This window comes from Erpetoichthys calabaricus, chromosome 1, assembly GCF_900747795.2.
Source record: "Erpetoichthys calabaricus chromosome 1, fErpCal1.3, whole genome shotgun sequence".
Taxonomy (NCBI): Eukaryota; Metazoa; Chordata; class Cladistia; order Polypteriformes; family Polypteridae; genus Erpetoichthys; species Erpetoichthys calabaricus.
This window is the reverse complement of record NC_041394.2, coordinates 214,465,367-214,482,677: the sequence shown is the minus strand read 5'-3', so window position 1 is coordinate 214,482,677 and position 17,311 is coordinate 214,465,367. Positions and strand designations below refer to the sequence as shown.

The 17,311-nt window shown below is 37.4% G+C and overlaps 1 protein-coding gene across 2 annotated transcripts in view; it reads right to left on the bottom strand.

Moving 5' to 3' along the window:
- The window catches only part of slc26a5 (solute carrier family 26 member 5), a 100,302-nt gene that overhangs the window by 62,614 nt on the left and 20,377 nt on the right, over positions 1-17,311 (bottom strand). For both annotated transcript variants that reach the window (XM_051923748.1, XM_051923751.1), the window contains exons 5-7: positions 5,621-5,805; positions 4,257-4,421; positions 1,815-1,967 (exon numbers count right to left, since the gene is read on the bottom strand). In XM_051923748.1, the coding sequence (XP_051779708.1) occupies positions 1,815-1,967; positions 4,257-4,421; positions 5,621-5,805 (503 nt within the window). The remainder of the gene's footprint in view (positions 1-1,814; positions 1,968-4,256; positions 4,422-5,620; positions 5,806-17,311) is intronic.

The window sequence follows — 17,311 nt, the reverse complement described above, 5'->3', positions numbered from 1 at the left end:
GCTACCCAATTTTATCTTTAAATGTCCACTCGATTGGGTAATTTAAACTATAGAATTAACCACAATTAAACTAAAGCCATTGTATTGACTCTCCAGCATAACCAGATGTATACCAGTTGGTTGTCTCATGACATATATTCATATTTTTAATGCCTCATATAGATAATTTATATTCTACAGAATAACATTTTCCCACACATAAATGCATTGAACTTGCAACTTGCATAAATATTATACTAGAATAATTTAACTTCGATACAACATAATAGAATGCCGGCAATTACAAATCTGAGATTCAATGTTTTACTGAAGAACACTCTAGAATTGGCTCAATTCTTTCAAAGTTAAATGCATTCTCCTGAATCGCATAAAGGACTAATGAAAAGGTTCCAATTCAGTGGAAGACAGAATAACAGAGGTGAAGTAATTATCCAATAATTCAAGACAAAGTATACTGCTATTCAAAGTTCACCCGTACACATAAAACTGGAATGTTCACTTAATTAGCCACTTATGTTTTCCTTAGTCATTGATGCTCTAGTAGATTCTAGTTGGCAAGGCAGTGTTCTGTAAGATTTCCCTCAGCTCAAATTACATAAGGTAGCAAAAAAAAAATACTTCTCTTTGCTTAAAGAGAAGCCGACACTGCTTTTATTAGCTCTCGCATAACAAGGGACAGCAAGATTGTTCTCGGGCCATGAGATCATTGGAACCCAGGGTCCATCTTTTCCAGTTAACCAGCAACTTTTATGGTTCAGTAACTGGGCTTATAAAAATCCACTGTAATATCTTGTGTGTACAATATACAAATATTACTCACATAATATATAACATGTGGTCTCAAGATATTACTTGTACCCATAAAATATTTTTTGCACAAGATTAAAAAGATGGTGCTTTTTGGGACTTCAGGGGCTCCATATAAGATAGCTTAAGAAGAGGGGGGAGAGAGAAGAAAAAAATAAATAAAATCTTACTTCAACATGCTTTTTTAAATTTAAAGGACAATTCTTGAAAGTAGAGATTACCTTAGGTGCTACTTTCAAATACAACTGTGAAGAATGTGCACATTCAGTTTTCATGTCTTAACAGTGAACAGGAAGCATGGGAATTACCTGCTGAATGAGTAGTGGAAGGCACACTATTGGACTTTTGTTTTTGAATAGTATGCAGCCTAGCCTATTCAAACAGCAGCCCAATGGCCACATGTGGCCCAGAAGCAACCTCCAAGTGGCCCAGCCCTTGGTTCCGCAAGAAATGCAGAGACAAAAAACATTTCACGAGCCTTTAAAGCTTTGTGTTTGATATTGTTCTTGGGGGTCTAATATATGTAGCACTCAAGCATGCTATACACAAGCAGAATTATTATTGCTGTTTACTACTTTCTATGTACTGACAACATAATTGCTACCACAAAATTTATAAAGATAATTAAGCACAATGCATGTAACAAAATATCTATGAAGGAAAGTAGAAGTAGTGTACGTATTTGCACAATATATGTTGTAAGATGTTAAAACTAATATAAAACCATTCTTTTCATTTGACCGCAGCATATACATAAACATCAACACATTCATCAGTTTATTTATAGCCAAATGCCCAATTAGGACTACTTCACATGTAAAATAAAAGAACTTAGCCTCTTCAATTTGTAAGAGCAGTAAAGACACTGGACTCCACCAAAATGCTTTGTACATTGTGTAAAACAATTTAGTTATCAAAATGTCACTAGCATGTGAACATAAACATTTAAAAATATAGTATTTATAATTAATTATTTACTATCATATGGATTAAAAGATCATATTTACCACTATAATTTCCACTGGAATAGGAACTGGCAGCTTCTGTTTAAACCGGTCATTAATTTCTTTTACTGCCACAAGTAAAATTATACAAATTACACCCACAATAAGGGCAGCTACATTTGTTGTTTTAATATTTGACCCCAGTGCAACAACGCTCTGCAAAAAAAAAAAAAAAAAAAAAAAAAAGAGGGAGAGAGACAAAAATTAAAGGAGTCATTTAATAAACACTGATGTTGATCTCAGCAATAACAAGTTTTACTATGCTTAACAGTGCCACTTCCAAGTAAATATCAGCCTCCACTATTATATTATGTTTTAGTACAAAAGAATGTGGAAAATCTGTACTGGTGGAGCTATTCAATCTCAAATATAGTGGTAATTCCTTTATGCATTCCTTATTTTGCACACTTTCACACTCTCATTAATCCAGTTGTAATATGTGGAATGCAGGTCTTGGATATTTTGACTGAAACAAACATAAAATCAAAGTGTATTGAGTGCCACCACTTCTAGCACAAGATAATACTTTAGTCAAACTAAGTAACATTATGGTCTATGTATATAACCTTGAAAAGGCCAAACTAGAAAACATGTGTAAATCATACATTCATTTGGAATTTAGAATAAACATGTTATATAAACATTCTGGTTTAGATCTAACATTTGTATAAAATAGCATGGACACCCCAGAGGCATTGCATGCTTTCCTGAATGTCTAAGTAAAAAGCAGTTAATTTAATGTCTTCAGTGTACAACATTAACATTATTTCTGCACATAAGAATGTACAATTACTTGTACTACTAATTTGCTGAATATAACGGATTTAAAAAAAAAACTGAGAATGTGGTATGTGCAAAGGTATGGGCATCTTATCAATCATAAGTTAGTAACAGCTTCCAAACATTTTTTGTAATTAGGTAAAAATGGGTCTCTCTCTTCTTGCTCAAAAAACTTTTTTTACACTCTTGCTTTTAGAACTTACAGATGTGATTTTCATCCAAAAACGTATTTTTTGTGTTATTCTAAGCACTTCATGCGTTTTCCTTTACATGCTCCACCTGCTTTTGTTTTTTTATTTCTCCAAATAATGTATATCTTTTGCAATAATGTTCAAAAACAACTTTTCTTTGTTGATTTATCATTACACAACACTATGGAGGAAAAATGTTCAGTTTTATTTAAGTATTGTTTTGCATACTTCAGACAGTGACCTTTGTGATGAGCTCATAATTAGTTTCCTTCTTCATCTCTCCCATGTAGGTAATTTTTGTACAAGCAACACTGTACTGTGGACCTATGAACAACCACTGTGGTGTGAGCTAAACATTCCTGCAGGTGTTTTGTTGTGATATGTGGGCTCTGCTTTACATATATGACAAGTTTACAAGCAGGTTCATCAGCTTTTTCTGAGTCTTCCAGATCTTTCCTTAAGATCAACACTTAACTTCAAATTTATTAAGGTTTTTGACAGTGGAACTTCCAGGATGGAAACATTACAATATTTCTGGATGGCCTTCCCCCAAATTTTTGAGTTTATTATCCTGACTTTTAAAGCTTCAGTTAGCTGCTTAGGGGAACCCCTTATCATGTGAGTCAGCACATCCTAAGAAGATTATGCACATGCCTTATTCACTGTTGAATCTTGTTTGATCTGTTACATTTAGCATTGTTTATTTTTATATTCTGCAGAGGCTGTGTTAACTATAAGTTTCATTTAATTTCTTAAGAGAAAAGAAATTTGGTCTGGGTCCAAAAAACATTTGCTTACTGCTGTACTTAACAATTTTATAGGTTTACGCTGCCTTTTTCCATTTTTTAACACATTCCTTGAGTCAAACAATTATTAAAAGTTCACCTTGATGTCACTGTATAATATGCATCCTGGTATTTACCCGCACATCGTGCTAATGTAGTTTTTGCTTGATGCAGGCGTACTTCTTATATTCTTGCAAATAAATAGCACCCATATAACCAACATGAGAAAAATATAATGCAACATGATGAAACCATACTTTATAACCGTCATTATTCCAAACTTTTTTCGGAGCACAGGACAGAAATTATAGTCAGATATAAACAGAAGAACATGTTTTGCCACTCTGAAAGTAGGGAGTAGTTACAAATGACAACACTAATACAAACTTTTCATTCATGATATTTTCAATTGTAAATGTGTGGTTTTCAAATTTATCACTTTATGAAATTCTCTACATTGTATTCTATTTGTCACTATTTTGCAAAATGCAGTTGACAAAAAATGTAACGCAAGGTGGACAATTTACAGTGGAAAGACTGCAGGTCAATGAAAGGTAAAGAATTTATAAGGAATAAACAGAAATGAGAAACAATGGTTTCTTCTCCTCATCTTTACCAAGAGAACTGCCACTTAAAGTGATTATTTACTTTCAAATGTTATAATACATTTTGAACAAAGTAATACTCACATATATAGCAGAGAAAGGTCCACTGAACCGACTTGTTTTTATTCCAAAGAGGTACTTTAACTGAGATAGAAGGACATGCACAGAAGCAGCAGTTGTAAATCCACGCACCAGAGGCTCCGTCAAATAAATGGCAACAAAACCAAATCGAAGTAAGCCAAGACAAAACTGAAACAGGTAATTCAGAAGGTTATCAAGGGAGTCCACATTTTTAAGTCACTGTGTAGAAGATTAACTATAAACATAAAAAGCATTTCACATTATGTAAAGCTCATGTAGTTAACTTATGGGTACCTTGATCTGCTCTGTGTGAACTCCGGGAGATCTTACTATAGTTTTTGAAGTCCAGCTTGACTGATTATTTCATTAAGTCTCTTAAATCAAAGGTTAATGCTAGCATTTAATTTAAATATCAGAAAAGGATTTTGTCTTACTTTTAGGCCTTCAACTCAAAAGCAACCTAGAGTAAATGTCTTTTTTTATTCACAGTCTAATGGATTTTATTCTTGAAAGTATACTACATTTCTATTTTTTTTTTAACAATGTAGTCACACAAGTACAAATAATACAGAAGTTAGTATTTTTTTCATTAATGGCACCTTTTTAATATTTCATTTTAAAGATTATGGTGAACTATGTATATTCATTCATCTATTATCAAACACATTTAATTCAGTTTAGTTAGGACTCCCAAGATCAGACCTCATCCTAGTAGAATCAGGTGCAAAGAACCAAACCTGGGTGGTACCGATCATCATAGGGCACTCAGATTAATTGGCAGCTATTAACTGAGCATGTATGTCTGAGTATGTTGGCAATTAATCTAGTATTCATGTCTTTAAAGTAGAAAAAAGGGGTATTAAAATCATAAAAAAAGTATTCATATATACTAACTACTGAACACATCAAATTAACAAATCTAAAGGTGCAATTACATTACTGATCCGTGGTTAAATTAATTATTGAATATAGAAATTGATTAAGAATGTTGATACAACACAGTAGTTTTGAAATTATTTGGAATCTCTCAAAAGGTTTACATTTTTTAAGATTTTGAGAAAAAAGTAGGCCAAGCAATAGTCAATGATTTAAACCCCAAGGCTTCCATTTCAGTTTCTGTCTGTTACTCACCATATGACCTTCACTGCAAGTCTAAACAAATGGCTGGGCTTCTACTGTGAAAAACATCAGTGACAATTTGTAACATATCCTTATCTTGTAAGTCACCTTTGATAAAGATGTCAGTCAACTGTAAAATATTTGTGTTTTTTGTTGTTTCTTTAACCAACTATCAACGTAGAGCTGGAAGAGATGCTTTCTTAAAACAAAATTTTGTTTAATAATGCTCATATTGGTTGCCTTCTTACCTGAATCAATCCAGCTAGCAAGGTAACACCTGCTGCTATTTTAACTCTCATTGCATCACGAGCTTCTGTTCTAGCTTGCAGGACAGTGACATCAGTATCATTACCAGCTGTAATATCAAACATTGCATCTGGAGCTTCACGTACCACGACGCCTCCAATCATTAAACTGATCACAGCAAATGTACCTTAAATGGAGAAAATAGAACAATTCTACTCTGTTACAATTCTAAAGAAAAGTTGTTAGAAAAAAAAAAAATCAGAACTTACAATGAGCTAAAACCTGTTCATGGAAAACTATTTATAATGTGCCACATACTAATTTATCAGAAAAATGAAACAAAACATCTTGCATACAGTCATATTTACACTTTTAACACCAATGTGAGAATTATTTTCAATTTGTCGCTAATAATTTGACATAGCACATACCCAGCCGAGAAAGCTCATTTTGGCTGTTTGTATCAGTGATCTTATTCCTTTAGTCATTACCCAAAGCTCATGATCATAGGTTAAGGTAGGGATGAAGACTGACGTAAATCGAGAGATTTGCCTTCTAGCACAGCATCTTCTTCACCTCTACAGATCTGTGTAGCAACCATACTGCTCTCGTTGCCACTATCCCTATATTGATCTTACCATCCCTTTTCCCTTACTCATAAACAAGACCATGAGGTACTTAAAACTTCTCCACTTGAAGCACTAACTCACCACCTCAACTTAAGTGTCAACTTCATGTCACTACTGCTGTCAGGGAAGAGAACAGAATAAGTACACTGCTTAATGACAGCAGAAAGACTGTAATGGTAAAATTCCCCTCTAGTTGCTAATCTATTATATTTCCTGCTTATAATATTCCACTTTATACAAAAAAAAAAAAAATTAAAATTAAAAAAAAAAACACATTCTTTCCATAAATGATACCATGCTAATAACTTCTTAGCAGGATTTTGTGTGTCCCATATATCATCAGTACTGATACTCCTAAAGAGAGAATAGATTTTCCTTTACCTTCAATTCTGCCTTCAGTGAAAATTTTGTGTTTTGTCTTTTTCTCTTTTCCCTGTTCACTGTTGATGGCAACATGAATAAATGTACCCTTTAAAAGCATTTAATGGTTTGGGCTAATTGCAAAGAATGTGCATTTATATCCAATAAATGAGTTTCTTATTTATCTAAATGCACACATGACTAAAAAAATGATATTATACATAGCTTCAGAGAATCCTGTGGTAATTGTTTGTAAACAGATGATTTAGATAGATAGATAGATACTTTATTAATCCCAATGGGAAATTCACATTCTCCAGCAGCAGCATACTGATACAATAAAAATAAAGTCATAGGTATACACATGTGCTTATTTCTACATAAATTTGAGAAATGAGGTGCAGTAATCACAAACATAATTGGTCTACAGATAGCAAAGCACACCAAAACCACAATACCCCGTATTATCTAATGTATTTAGTAGAGTATGCAAGTCTTCTTGTCAAGGGAAGAATATTCTTTCAGAGTAGAGACTTTCTTTAAGAGATTATTTCCAATTGGCGGAAGTATGAATATTAAATATTTACCAGAACGGCACAGACCTGCTTATCCATGCATTTAACTGCGAGTATTTTTGAGCCTCCCCGAGGTCAAATCTAAAAAGAAAATCTGGTGAGACAGTCACTACCAGGTAGATTGGCGTTATTTAATCCATTGTAGATTATTTTTTACTGTTGAATGATAAAACGCATATTGTTAAAAAAATGGCTTCATAAAACTTCCCAAACAAGGGAGAAGGAATATCTTTCTAATACTGTCCCAAACTTTTTCTTTTTTTAACATATGATGAATGGATTGGTCCTAAGTGGTTACTAATCATACTTGTTTTACTGAACATTCTGGCCTAATAGCCAACTGCATGGAGTAGCCAACTGCATGAAGTTTGCACCTTCTACCAGGATATGCCTGGGGTATATTATAATAGATCAATCAATGTTGGTTCCTTTTTTATAAGGCAATACTGTGACACCCACAACATTAAAAATTAGAATAGTTAGGTACTGAGAACAAATAATAATAATAATAATAAATTTTATTTATATTGCACTTTCTATTTTAGCAATCCCAAAGTGCTACAGAGTAAAAATAGAATAATAAAATAAAAAAAAACAGAAGAGTCTATAAAATACTTTAACAAAATGACTTTCTAAAAAGATGAGTTTTTAGGTTTCGCTTAAAGGCCTCAGTCGACTGTGGGGCTCTCAGGTAATCAGGGAGGGCATTCCACAGCCTCGGCGCCACCGATGAAAACGCCCTGTCACCCATGCTGCTGAGCTTAGTTCTGGGGACTTGAAGAGTGTTAGTGTGTACAGAGCGGAGGGAACGTAAGGGGTTATGAGGGGTAAGGAGCTCCTGTAGATAAAGAGGGGCATGTCCATAAATGCACTGATGGGTAAGAAGGGAGACCTTGTACTCTATTCTGAATGAAACAGGGAGCCAGTGAAGGGTTTTCAGGATTGGGGTGATATGATCATACTTTCGCACCCTCATCAGGATCCTGGCAGCGCTGTTCTGAATATACTGGAGTCTCTGGATACTCTTGCCAGGAATCCCAATGAGGAGTGCATTACAGTAATCCAGCCTGGAAGAGACAAAGGCATGGACTAGTTTCTCTGCATCTGCCAGGGTGAGTAATGGGCGGAGTTTGGCGATGTTCTTGAGATGGAAAAAAGATGACTTACAGAGATATTTGATGTGGGTGTCAAAAGTAAGTTGGGAGTCCATTCTAACACCCAAATTAGTAACAGATGTGGAAAGAGGAATATTTTGGCCAGAGAAAGTAATACTGGTGATGGCAGAAGAGCGAAGATGATGTGATGTACCAACTAAGATGGCTTCTGTTTTGGATCTGTTCAACTGAAGAAAATTGAGCCTCATCCATGCCTCTATCTCCTCCAGGCAGGTAGACAATGTAGATGTTGACAGAGGAGCAGTAGAGGAGGTGGGAGTAGTCCTGAGGTAAAGCTGAGTGTCATCGGCATAGCAATGGAACGATAAACCATGTCTGCCAATGACAGTTCCAAGGGGGAGCATGTAGATAGTAAAAAGGATAGGGCCCAGCACAGAGCCCTGTGGAACACCACAGGTGACGTTGTGGGTGTGGGACTTTGCGCTGCCAAGGGCGACATGCTCAGTTCTGCCTGTCAGGTATGATGTAAACCAATTTAGAACAATTCCTGAGAGTCCAATAGTGTATTGCAGGCGGTGAAGAAGGATGTTATGGTCTATTGTGTCAAAAGCAGCTGTCAGGTCAAGGAGGATAAGTAGTGAAGGTGAACCAGTATCTGCCGTCATCAGAAGATCATTGGTGACCCTGACCAGGGCTGTTTCGGTGCTATGGCCAGGGCGAAAACCAGATTGAAACTTTTCAAACAGATTGTTCAGTTTGAGATGATCGTGAAGTTGTGCTGCAACTATTTTTTCCAGAACTTTGGAGAGAAACGGAAGATTGGAGATGGGCCTATAATTGGAGAGAACTTCAGGATTCAAGGTGGATTTTTTCAGTAGAGGTCGGATGACAGCAGTTTTTAGTGCAGAAGGAATATGGCCAGCCAGGAGGGACTGATTTATTATCCTGGTGATAAGTGGAGAGATGGCAGAAATGTTGGCCCTCAGCAAGGGTGAGGGGAAAGGGTCCAGGGAACTAGTAGACGGTTTCATTTTCCTGATTACATCCTCCACCTCTTCCCGTGTGGCAACAGAGAAAGAGCAAAGAGGATGGACGGTCTCAGACAATGAGTCAACAGTTGGGAAGGGCAAGATATCCTTGGTAGAGAGGTGTAAACGGATATTATCAACTTTTTGTTTAAAAAAGTTGATATACATGTTGCATCTGTCATCAGTGGTCTCAGAATGGGCAGGTAAAGGAGGTCTGAGAAGATGATTTATGGTTGAAAAAAGTTTTTTAGGGTTGCTGGAGCCATTTCTGATGATGGTGGAATAAAACTTGGACCGTGCAACCTTCAGAGCTTCTGTATACGCTCTCATGTGTTCTCTGTAAGCCTGTTTATGGACAGTCAGCCCAGAGGCCTTGAGTCGCCGCTCAAGGACACGCCCAGCCGCCTTCATTTTTCGCAGCTCGCAGGTATACCAAGGTGCTGAGCATGAGAATGAGACGGACCTAGATGTTAAAGGGGCGTGGAAGTCCAGGAGACTGCTCAGGGACTGGTTGTAAAAATCCACGAGGTCAGCAACAGAGAGGGAGCTGATAAAGTCAGAGGAGAGAAATGTAAGGTCCAAGGCCAAGGCATCCACATTGATATTCTTCAGATTTCTGAAGTAGATCTGTCGTTTTGGTTTGATACGAGAGGAGAAAAAGGGCAGCTCCAATGACACAACTTTGTGGTCTGAAATACCAAGATCAAATACCTGTAGATTCCCGATTGGGGCACAGTTTGAAATGACCAAGTCAAGAGTGTGACCCCTAGAATGTGTGGGAACATAAACATGTTGTTGTAGGTTGAGAGAATCTAGCAGCTCAAGGAAATCAGCAGTGAGATAACCTGTGGGATTGTCAACATGAATATTTATATCTCCTATGATTATGATGTTGGCAGAAGTAGCACAGAGTGTTGTGAGAAGATCAGTAATATCCGGAATAAAGGCAGAATTGGGTTTTGGAGGTCGATAGATAAGGAGAACAGTCAGGGGAAACGGGGGCTTACATTTAAATGCAAGGCACTCACAGGAAGATATTTCAGGTATCGAGATAGGGGACAACCCCAGGTCCTGACGGTGGATAACAGCTAGTTCACCACCACGCCCAGTGCTGCGAGCTGCCTCCAAGTAACTGTAGCCAAGTGGACAGGCTTCATTTAAGGCAGAGTAAACCTCTGACTTGTGCCAGGTTTCTGTCAGATACATGAAGTACTTTTTCCCTGATGTGTTCTTCAATCAGTATGGATTTATTGCTGATAGACTGAGAATTAAATAGTTCAAATTTAACCAATGACTGTGAAGTAAATCTCTGTACAGGACGCAGAACATTAAAATCCACTCCACGCAGCTTAGAATCCGTTCCACAAAATAAATCCAGCCGGGGATGTGAAGACCTCGCGATATTTCTGTCAGTGGCTCGAGTGTATCCCATGCTAGAGTCCAGAGATCTCACGATACTTCCAGTGTTGATAGTAATTGGAGCGACTGTGCTCTGATGACGCGTCAAACGTGCGACAGATGACCAGAAAGAAGGAATGTTGGTAGCAGAACACTTTGGGTGGTTATGGAAGACGAACTTTCGGCTGGATCCTCTGTGAATGTAACGAGGACGGCGAAGAAGTCCCAGTTCTTTGATGATGGAGATGTTTATTTCAGGAGTGGTTGCAGGATTAAGTCGGCGGAGTTGTGAGTTAGAATAACTGAACGCCATTCAGACTGAAGAGGTAGGGAGGAATGCTGTCCAGACAGCGCCGAAAATCTAAAGCAGTATATCCGGGCAACAGGTGAGTAGACAACAAAAAGCTTACCTTAACATAACTTAATAAAATCCATAAAGTCCACAGAAAACGGTAGAACAGTATATCCAGGCAGCAAGTGAGTAGGCAACAAAACCTTGATAAAATCCGTAAAATCCACGGCAAACGATTAAAACAGTACAAGAAAGCTTTCAGAAAAAATACGAAACTTACTAATGAACACTAAAAGAAAGATAGTAAATTAATAAAGTTAGTAAAATATAAATAATAGTAAAAACATTAAACATAAAAACATTAAACAAAGAGTCAGAGGGAGAAGCGGCGAACAATCAACGCCAGCGTCCTCTCACCTCCACAGCCAGTGTAAAACTGTTTTTTTTCAGTGTCAAAAATAGTTAAGATTATCTTAATACATAATTCGCCCTCCTACTCACTCACTCACTCACTCACTCACTCACTCACTCACGTCCATCCGAAGCCGAATGTGCAGTCGCCTTCTGAGCACGTCCGAAGTCGAATGCGCAGTCGCCCGAAAAACCTTACGAGACCAAAATCCAACCTCAACATCACGGCAGGCGGCGGATTTAGCCTACACATTTCGGGATTATTATTCTGAAATCCCAAATCCTTCTGCCCAGGCGTAGGATATTAGCCCCGATCACAACCAACCCTCACACTCAAAATAATACGTAAGAACCAAGGTTATTATAGTTTTGCCTTTTTATATTAATTTTTATTTTCTATATTTTTTCTGACCTTATTTGGAAATTCAGTTTAGTTTTAGTTTTCCTTCATCGTGTATTTTTAGTTTTAGTTTAGTTTTTATTTCACCAAGACATTTCTATTTTATTTTTATATATATTAGTTTCAGTATTAGTTTTAGTAATTATGGCATGGAGTGCTTATGGAGTTAGTTTTGTGTCACTATCAGACAGAACTGTACCCTTAACAGATTTGGATACGAGTTTAATGTTCATTGAAGCTTACTTCACTGCCTGGTTTACTATCTTGTTTTGTTTTTGTCTGATAACAACAAGCATGATCAAAACTAGACACTGAATATGAATAATTTTACACAATTTTATAAATTTTTAAATATTTTCTCATGAAAATCACAGGGGCTTAGGAAGAACAGGGCTCTTAGACTTGAATGAGTGTGCAGACCCCACCTGGCTGTATTGAGGGAAACAAAGAACAACAAGCATGTTGTGTGAAGGTTAGGGGCAATAAGTCTTGAATAGCCCACCATAAGGACAGTAAACCCACAATAAGCAGAGCAAGAGCAGGTCATAGGAATACGGACAGGCACAAAACAACAGAGACCGCATCTGAGATTAAGAACAACATACAGAACATTATCTAAACCTGTTTATCCAGAGCAGGATCACAGGAAATCTGGAGCCTACCGCAGCAGGTTTGGATATAAGGCAGGAAAACTCCCTGGTATGCAATATGTATGATATGGCTGACGTAAAGAACAAAAAGAATACGATACTTCAACTATCTGATTTGAGAGAGAGAAAAACATTGAAAAAAGGGAGGCAAATATTTTAAAATATAATTATTCTAATGGATTACTTTAATAATATTGGGTATTTTGAGTTGTGAATATGAACTAAAAAAAATAAATTAATAAATATAGAATAAATACAAACACCCGTTAGTATGTTTAGTTTTTTATCACTTGTCAGACTCTTTACCTTTGTTTGTATCGCTTCGTTGTTAAACGATGTTTGTAAAGCAAAAGTGATTGGTCAGCAACAATATGCTGATCTTGTATGATGACCTAGTTAGTCTCTCGATCAGTGCCATTTGATTTTCAAAAATCGTGAGTGCTCTCCTCGACTTTCTTATATACTCAGATATGTGGATGCATATTTGAGGAGTAAACCGCAAGACAATGATTATATTTTTATATTATGCACATTAAGGAACAATCACCAACAAATCAAATTAATAATACAATGAACAATTATTATAAAAGTAATGTTGAATAAGTCGGACTCTGCAGCTGCATAAATAAAAAAAATCATATGTGTTCAGGTAAAGTACCACTTCCGGGTGATGGGTTTGGCCCAAAAGTTAATACAGACGTACAATTGTGGTGTAACAACCACATGCCGAATTTCATCCATCTATCTAGTTGCGTTTTTGAGTTATCGTGTTTACACACAGGCACACACACACATACACGTTAGCACACACACACACAATTCCAAAAAACAGTATTTTTGGACTCTGGGAGTTCTATAACGTCAGGATTTTTTTCATCAAGAATTTTTTCATGATTACTATACTTTCTCTATACTTCGTATATGAGAAAGTAAAAACGATTTCTCCTGTGTGAAGTCGCAGGTGAATTGCTGTCAACAAAAAGCAGACACCTGAGAAATAAACTGAAACGTTACTCACTCATGATTTTTCTGTCCATATGGTAAATGTTTTGTTGACCAGCACATTCTGATTCCAGCCGTTTGAATACATTTTGATATACAACAAGTGCAAAGAATGGTGGCACGTAAATCACTTTCTATTTCTCACGCTTTATGCACCCGCATTCAGCTTGCTCTGTCACTGCAAATGCTGTGTGAACAGCTGCCCTCCATCACCAGCCACTGTTCACTGGATGAATATGAGCGGGGACGGCTCGAGGTGGATGACTTTCTGTTTTAGAGTTAAAACTTACAAAGGGTTAAAGACTAACGGCAAGAATATTCATTCAAAAACGAAAACTAAAAATATTTTAGTAAATTATTATTTTATTTCAGTTAGTCTTTCCAACTACTTTAATAGTTTCGTTTAGTTTTAGTTATTCATTTCGGTTTTGTTAATTATTTTTTTTCCGTTTACAAAAATGTTTTTTTAATAATAGTTTCAGTTTTGATTTTAGTTTTCGTTAACTATAATAACCTTGGTAAGAACATATTAAGTATTTTCAGCAGCAGGAACGACTCCACAGCCATCACGATAATTACACTACTGTCGTTCGCAGATGTTGATGTGTGTGAAGCGAGGTACACATTCTAAGCCGCACACAAATCTCCACAGGTGGCGCGGTACGCATTGTCGTGCGCTGCTGCTGAGATCTGAGTAAAATAAAACGCTGCTGGCCAATTCGCACCAAGAACTGAATGTTCACCACACCATCTGGAGTGATTTTAATGCCCCTTGCATCCTTGCCCTTTCAAAACTGCTTATTCTCGCAACTTGGTGCCAATGGCTGTAAAAATTCAAAGAGAAAGGCGACTTCGATTAAAGCTCTAGAGGCCTGAAAGGCGATTTCGACTACAGCTCGAGGCCTAATTACGCATTCATTCAATACACCTATATCAGGTTTGTGGTGCTTATACTTATTACTATTCCATATTTTACTGGAACATTCATCACTCAATATTATACCATAGGCCTGGAAAATTCATCAACTAACAGTACAAGCCTGTACAGTAATGAGTAAAGCGGACTAAAATCATTACAAAAAAACTTCTTCGTTTCTTCTACTTTTCGTTGATTTGTATTTCTCATTTTTTCTCTTTTACTGCCATAGGCCTACATAATTATAAAATATGGCAATTTTTATGCACATGACACAAAATAAATTAAGCTTAAAGACCACATGTGTTTCCAAATTCAAAGGGCATTCCCTGTCAAACTAGCATTCGCCATGACTATAAACAAGTCATAAGGACAAACATTTGACATGGTAGGAATATTCCTTGCCGAACCCGTTTTCAGCCATGGTCAATTGTATGTGGCTTTTTCAAGAGTCAGAAGGGCGAGTGATGTGAAGGTGCAAGTTAAAGATGGGCCACATCAAGGGAAATTACTACCAAACAGTGAGAGTGTCTTCACAAAAAATGTAGTCTACAGAGAGATTTTACAACTTTAGTTATATACGGACAGGCCTCCAGTATACAAACAAAAAACGTTGTCATAGATAGCATGTATTTTTTAAGCGTACAGTATTTTTCGCCGTGATAAAGTCATACATATCCCAAACCTCTTAGTTAATTATCATTACTTACATCACTTTATTTATTTCTTACTTATCATTTGTTCTTCATACACTGCTGACACAAACTCGTGCCCGTTTCATCTTACGTTGTCAAAACGGGCTTTTTGTCTAGTACATACAACTTTTACACACAGAGGATAATAAAAACTTTGTTTGTCGGGGTTAAAATTTCCTGATGATTTGCACACAATTGTCTGCTGAACACCGATACTTTTTTTTTCTTTTCTAAAGAGAGGCTCACAAGTAAAAGGCAGCTTAGAACAATTTTTAACTCACTACCTGATCACGAGCATTTCGCTATATAAATGTAATGAATCATTATTATTATTTTGACACAAAGGTTTCTAAATCAGGAGTGGAAACAATACACTCCAGTGTTTACACTTACACCCAGATATGTTCTTTTCTGCTTCATTTCCATTTGCATGGCTGTGCACACTTGAAAAATGTACAGAATATATTTTAAACACATGTTCTTATATTTGGACGGCACGGTGGCACAGTGGGTAGCGCTGCTGCCTCGCAGTTAGGAGACCTGGGTTTGCTTCCCGGGTCCTCCCTCCGTGGAGTTTGCATGTTCTCCCCGTGTCTGCGTGGGTTTCCTCCGGGTGCTTCGGTTTCCTCCCACAGTCCAAAGACATGCAGGTTAGGTGGATTGGCGATTCTAGATTGTCCCTAGTGTGTGCTTGGTGTGTGTGTGTGCCCTGGGGTGGGCTGGCGCCCTGCCCAGTGTTTGTTCCCTGCCTTGCACCCTGTGTTGGCTGGGATTGGCTCCAGCAGACCCCAGTGACTCTGTAGTTAGGATGTAGCGGGTTGGATACTGGATGGATGTTCTTATACTTCATTACTATATTGTAAGCTCTTCTTAATTTTGGTGTCTTAGCTTGGAAGCACTAGGGCATAAGTAACAGTGTGTACAGTTTTTAGGTTATTCAACACTTAAGCTTACTATTCCAAATTGATGGTAGTTGAGAGAAACCTGGATCTAAATAGTTGTTTGTCAGCAGGTCACCCAGAAGTTTTAAAATCCATGGTGATGCAAAAACCGGTTTATTACATTAACTGAAAACTAAACTCTCTGTAAATGTGAAGTATATGCCTATTAGAAATTCAACTTTCATTTGAACAAGTCTGAGCATAATTCATTATTGCTAATGTGGTAAAAGGCGCTATATTGCGCCCGACCCAACACAAACTGAACACGGGAGTAAAAAAGGTAGAATAAAACAAGCGGTTTATTTTCTTCAGCTGGAGGGCACGTCTTCCCCGTAATCCCTCCAGCCATAACAGTCCCAAATAAAGCACAGTGTACAATACACCAAACACTCTTTCTCTCTTCTCTTCTTCCTCCACCACTCCTCCTCAGCAAGCTTCGTCGTCCTCCTCCTCCGGACTCTGGCCACTGAGTGGTGGTTGCTGGCCCCCTTTTATCAGGCACCCAGAAGGGCTCCAGGTGGTTGATTGCAGACATCTGGCTGCACTTCTGGGTAAGACGAAACCAGTGCCCAAAAGGGGACAGCCGCTCCTGTTGCAGCACCCCCTGGCAGTGCCTGCGGAACTCCACAGAGCTGCACAGAACTCCAACCTCCATGAAGCCCTGGGGGAGTCATAGACACCACTGCAACCCAGGGATGCTGCCATCTAGCGTCCAGGGGGAGATACTGGGCTTCCCACCCTTGTCCCCCTGGCAGATGTGGTGAAGGGGCGTACCCCTTGGACCCCAGCCATCTGTCACACTAGTCTTCTCTGCATATAAGCCTGAATATAATGAAGGGCAACACATTTCCCATTGCTTTATTTTAAAGTCCGATGAATACTATAAACAGATAATAGTAGGTCAGAAATGACATCTCCTATGGACATAAAACATTTAACAGAACAAGCTTATTTTATTTAGACAGGAGCTACACAGAAATCAGGAAGAACAAGTTACTCAAGATCTAACTGATCTGAATAAAAAAAAAAAAAAAACACCGACACTGTTCAAATATACTTTGTTTATATCGTATCTGAAATCATAATTAATGGCTTAATAAAAAAATAAAAATATCATTGGCTCAGTGATCACTGATGGTGTATTAGCTTCCTGAATAATACTCAATGCCAATATATTAAACTTTGAAGCTTAATTTCATTCTTGCATCCATTTAATGGACCTAGTATGTTCTCTTTAGTGTTTACTGGAAGAAAACCCTACAGCCACTTGGAATCTATTCT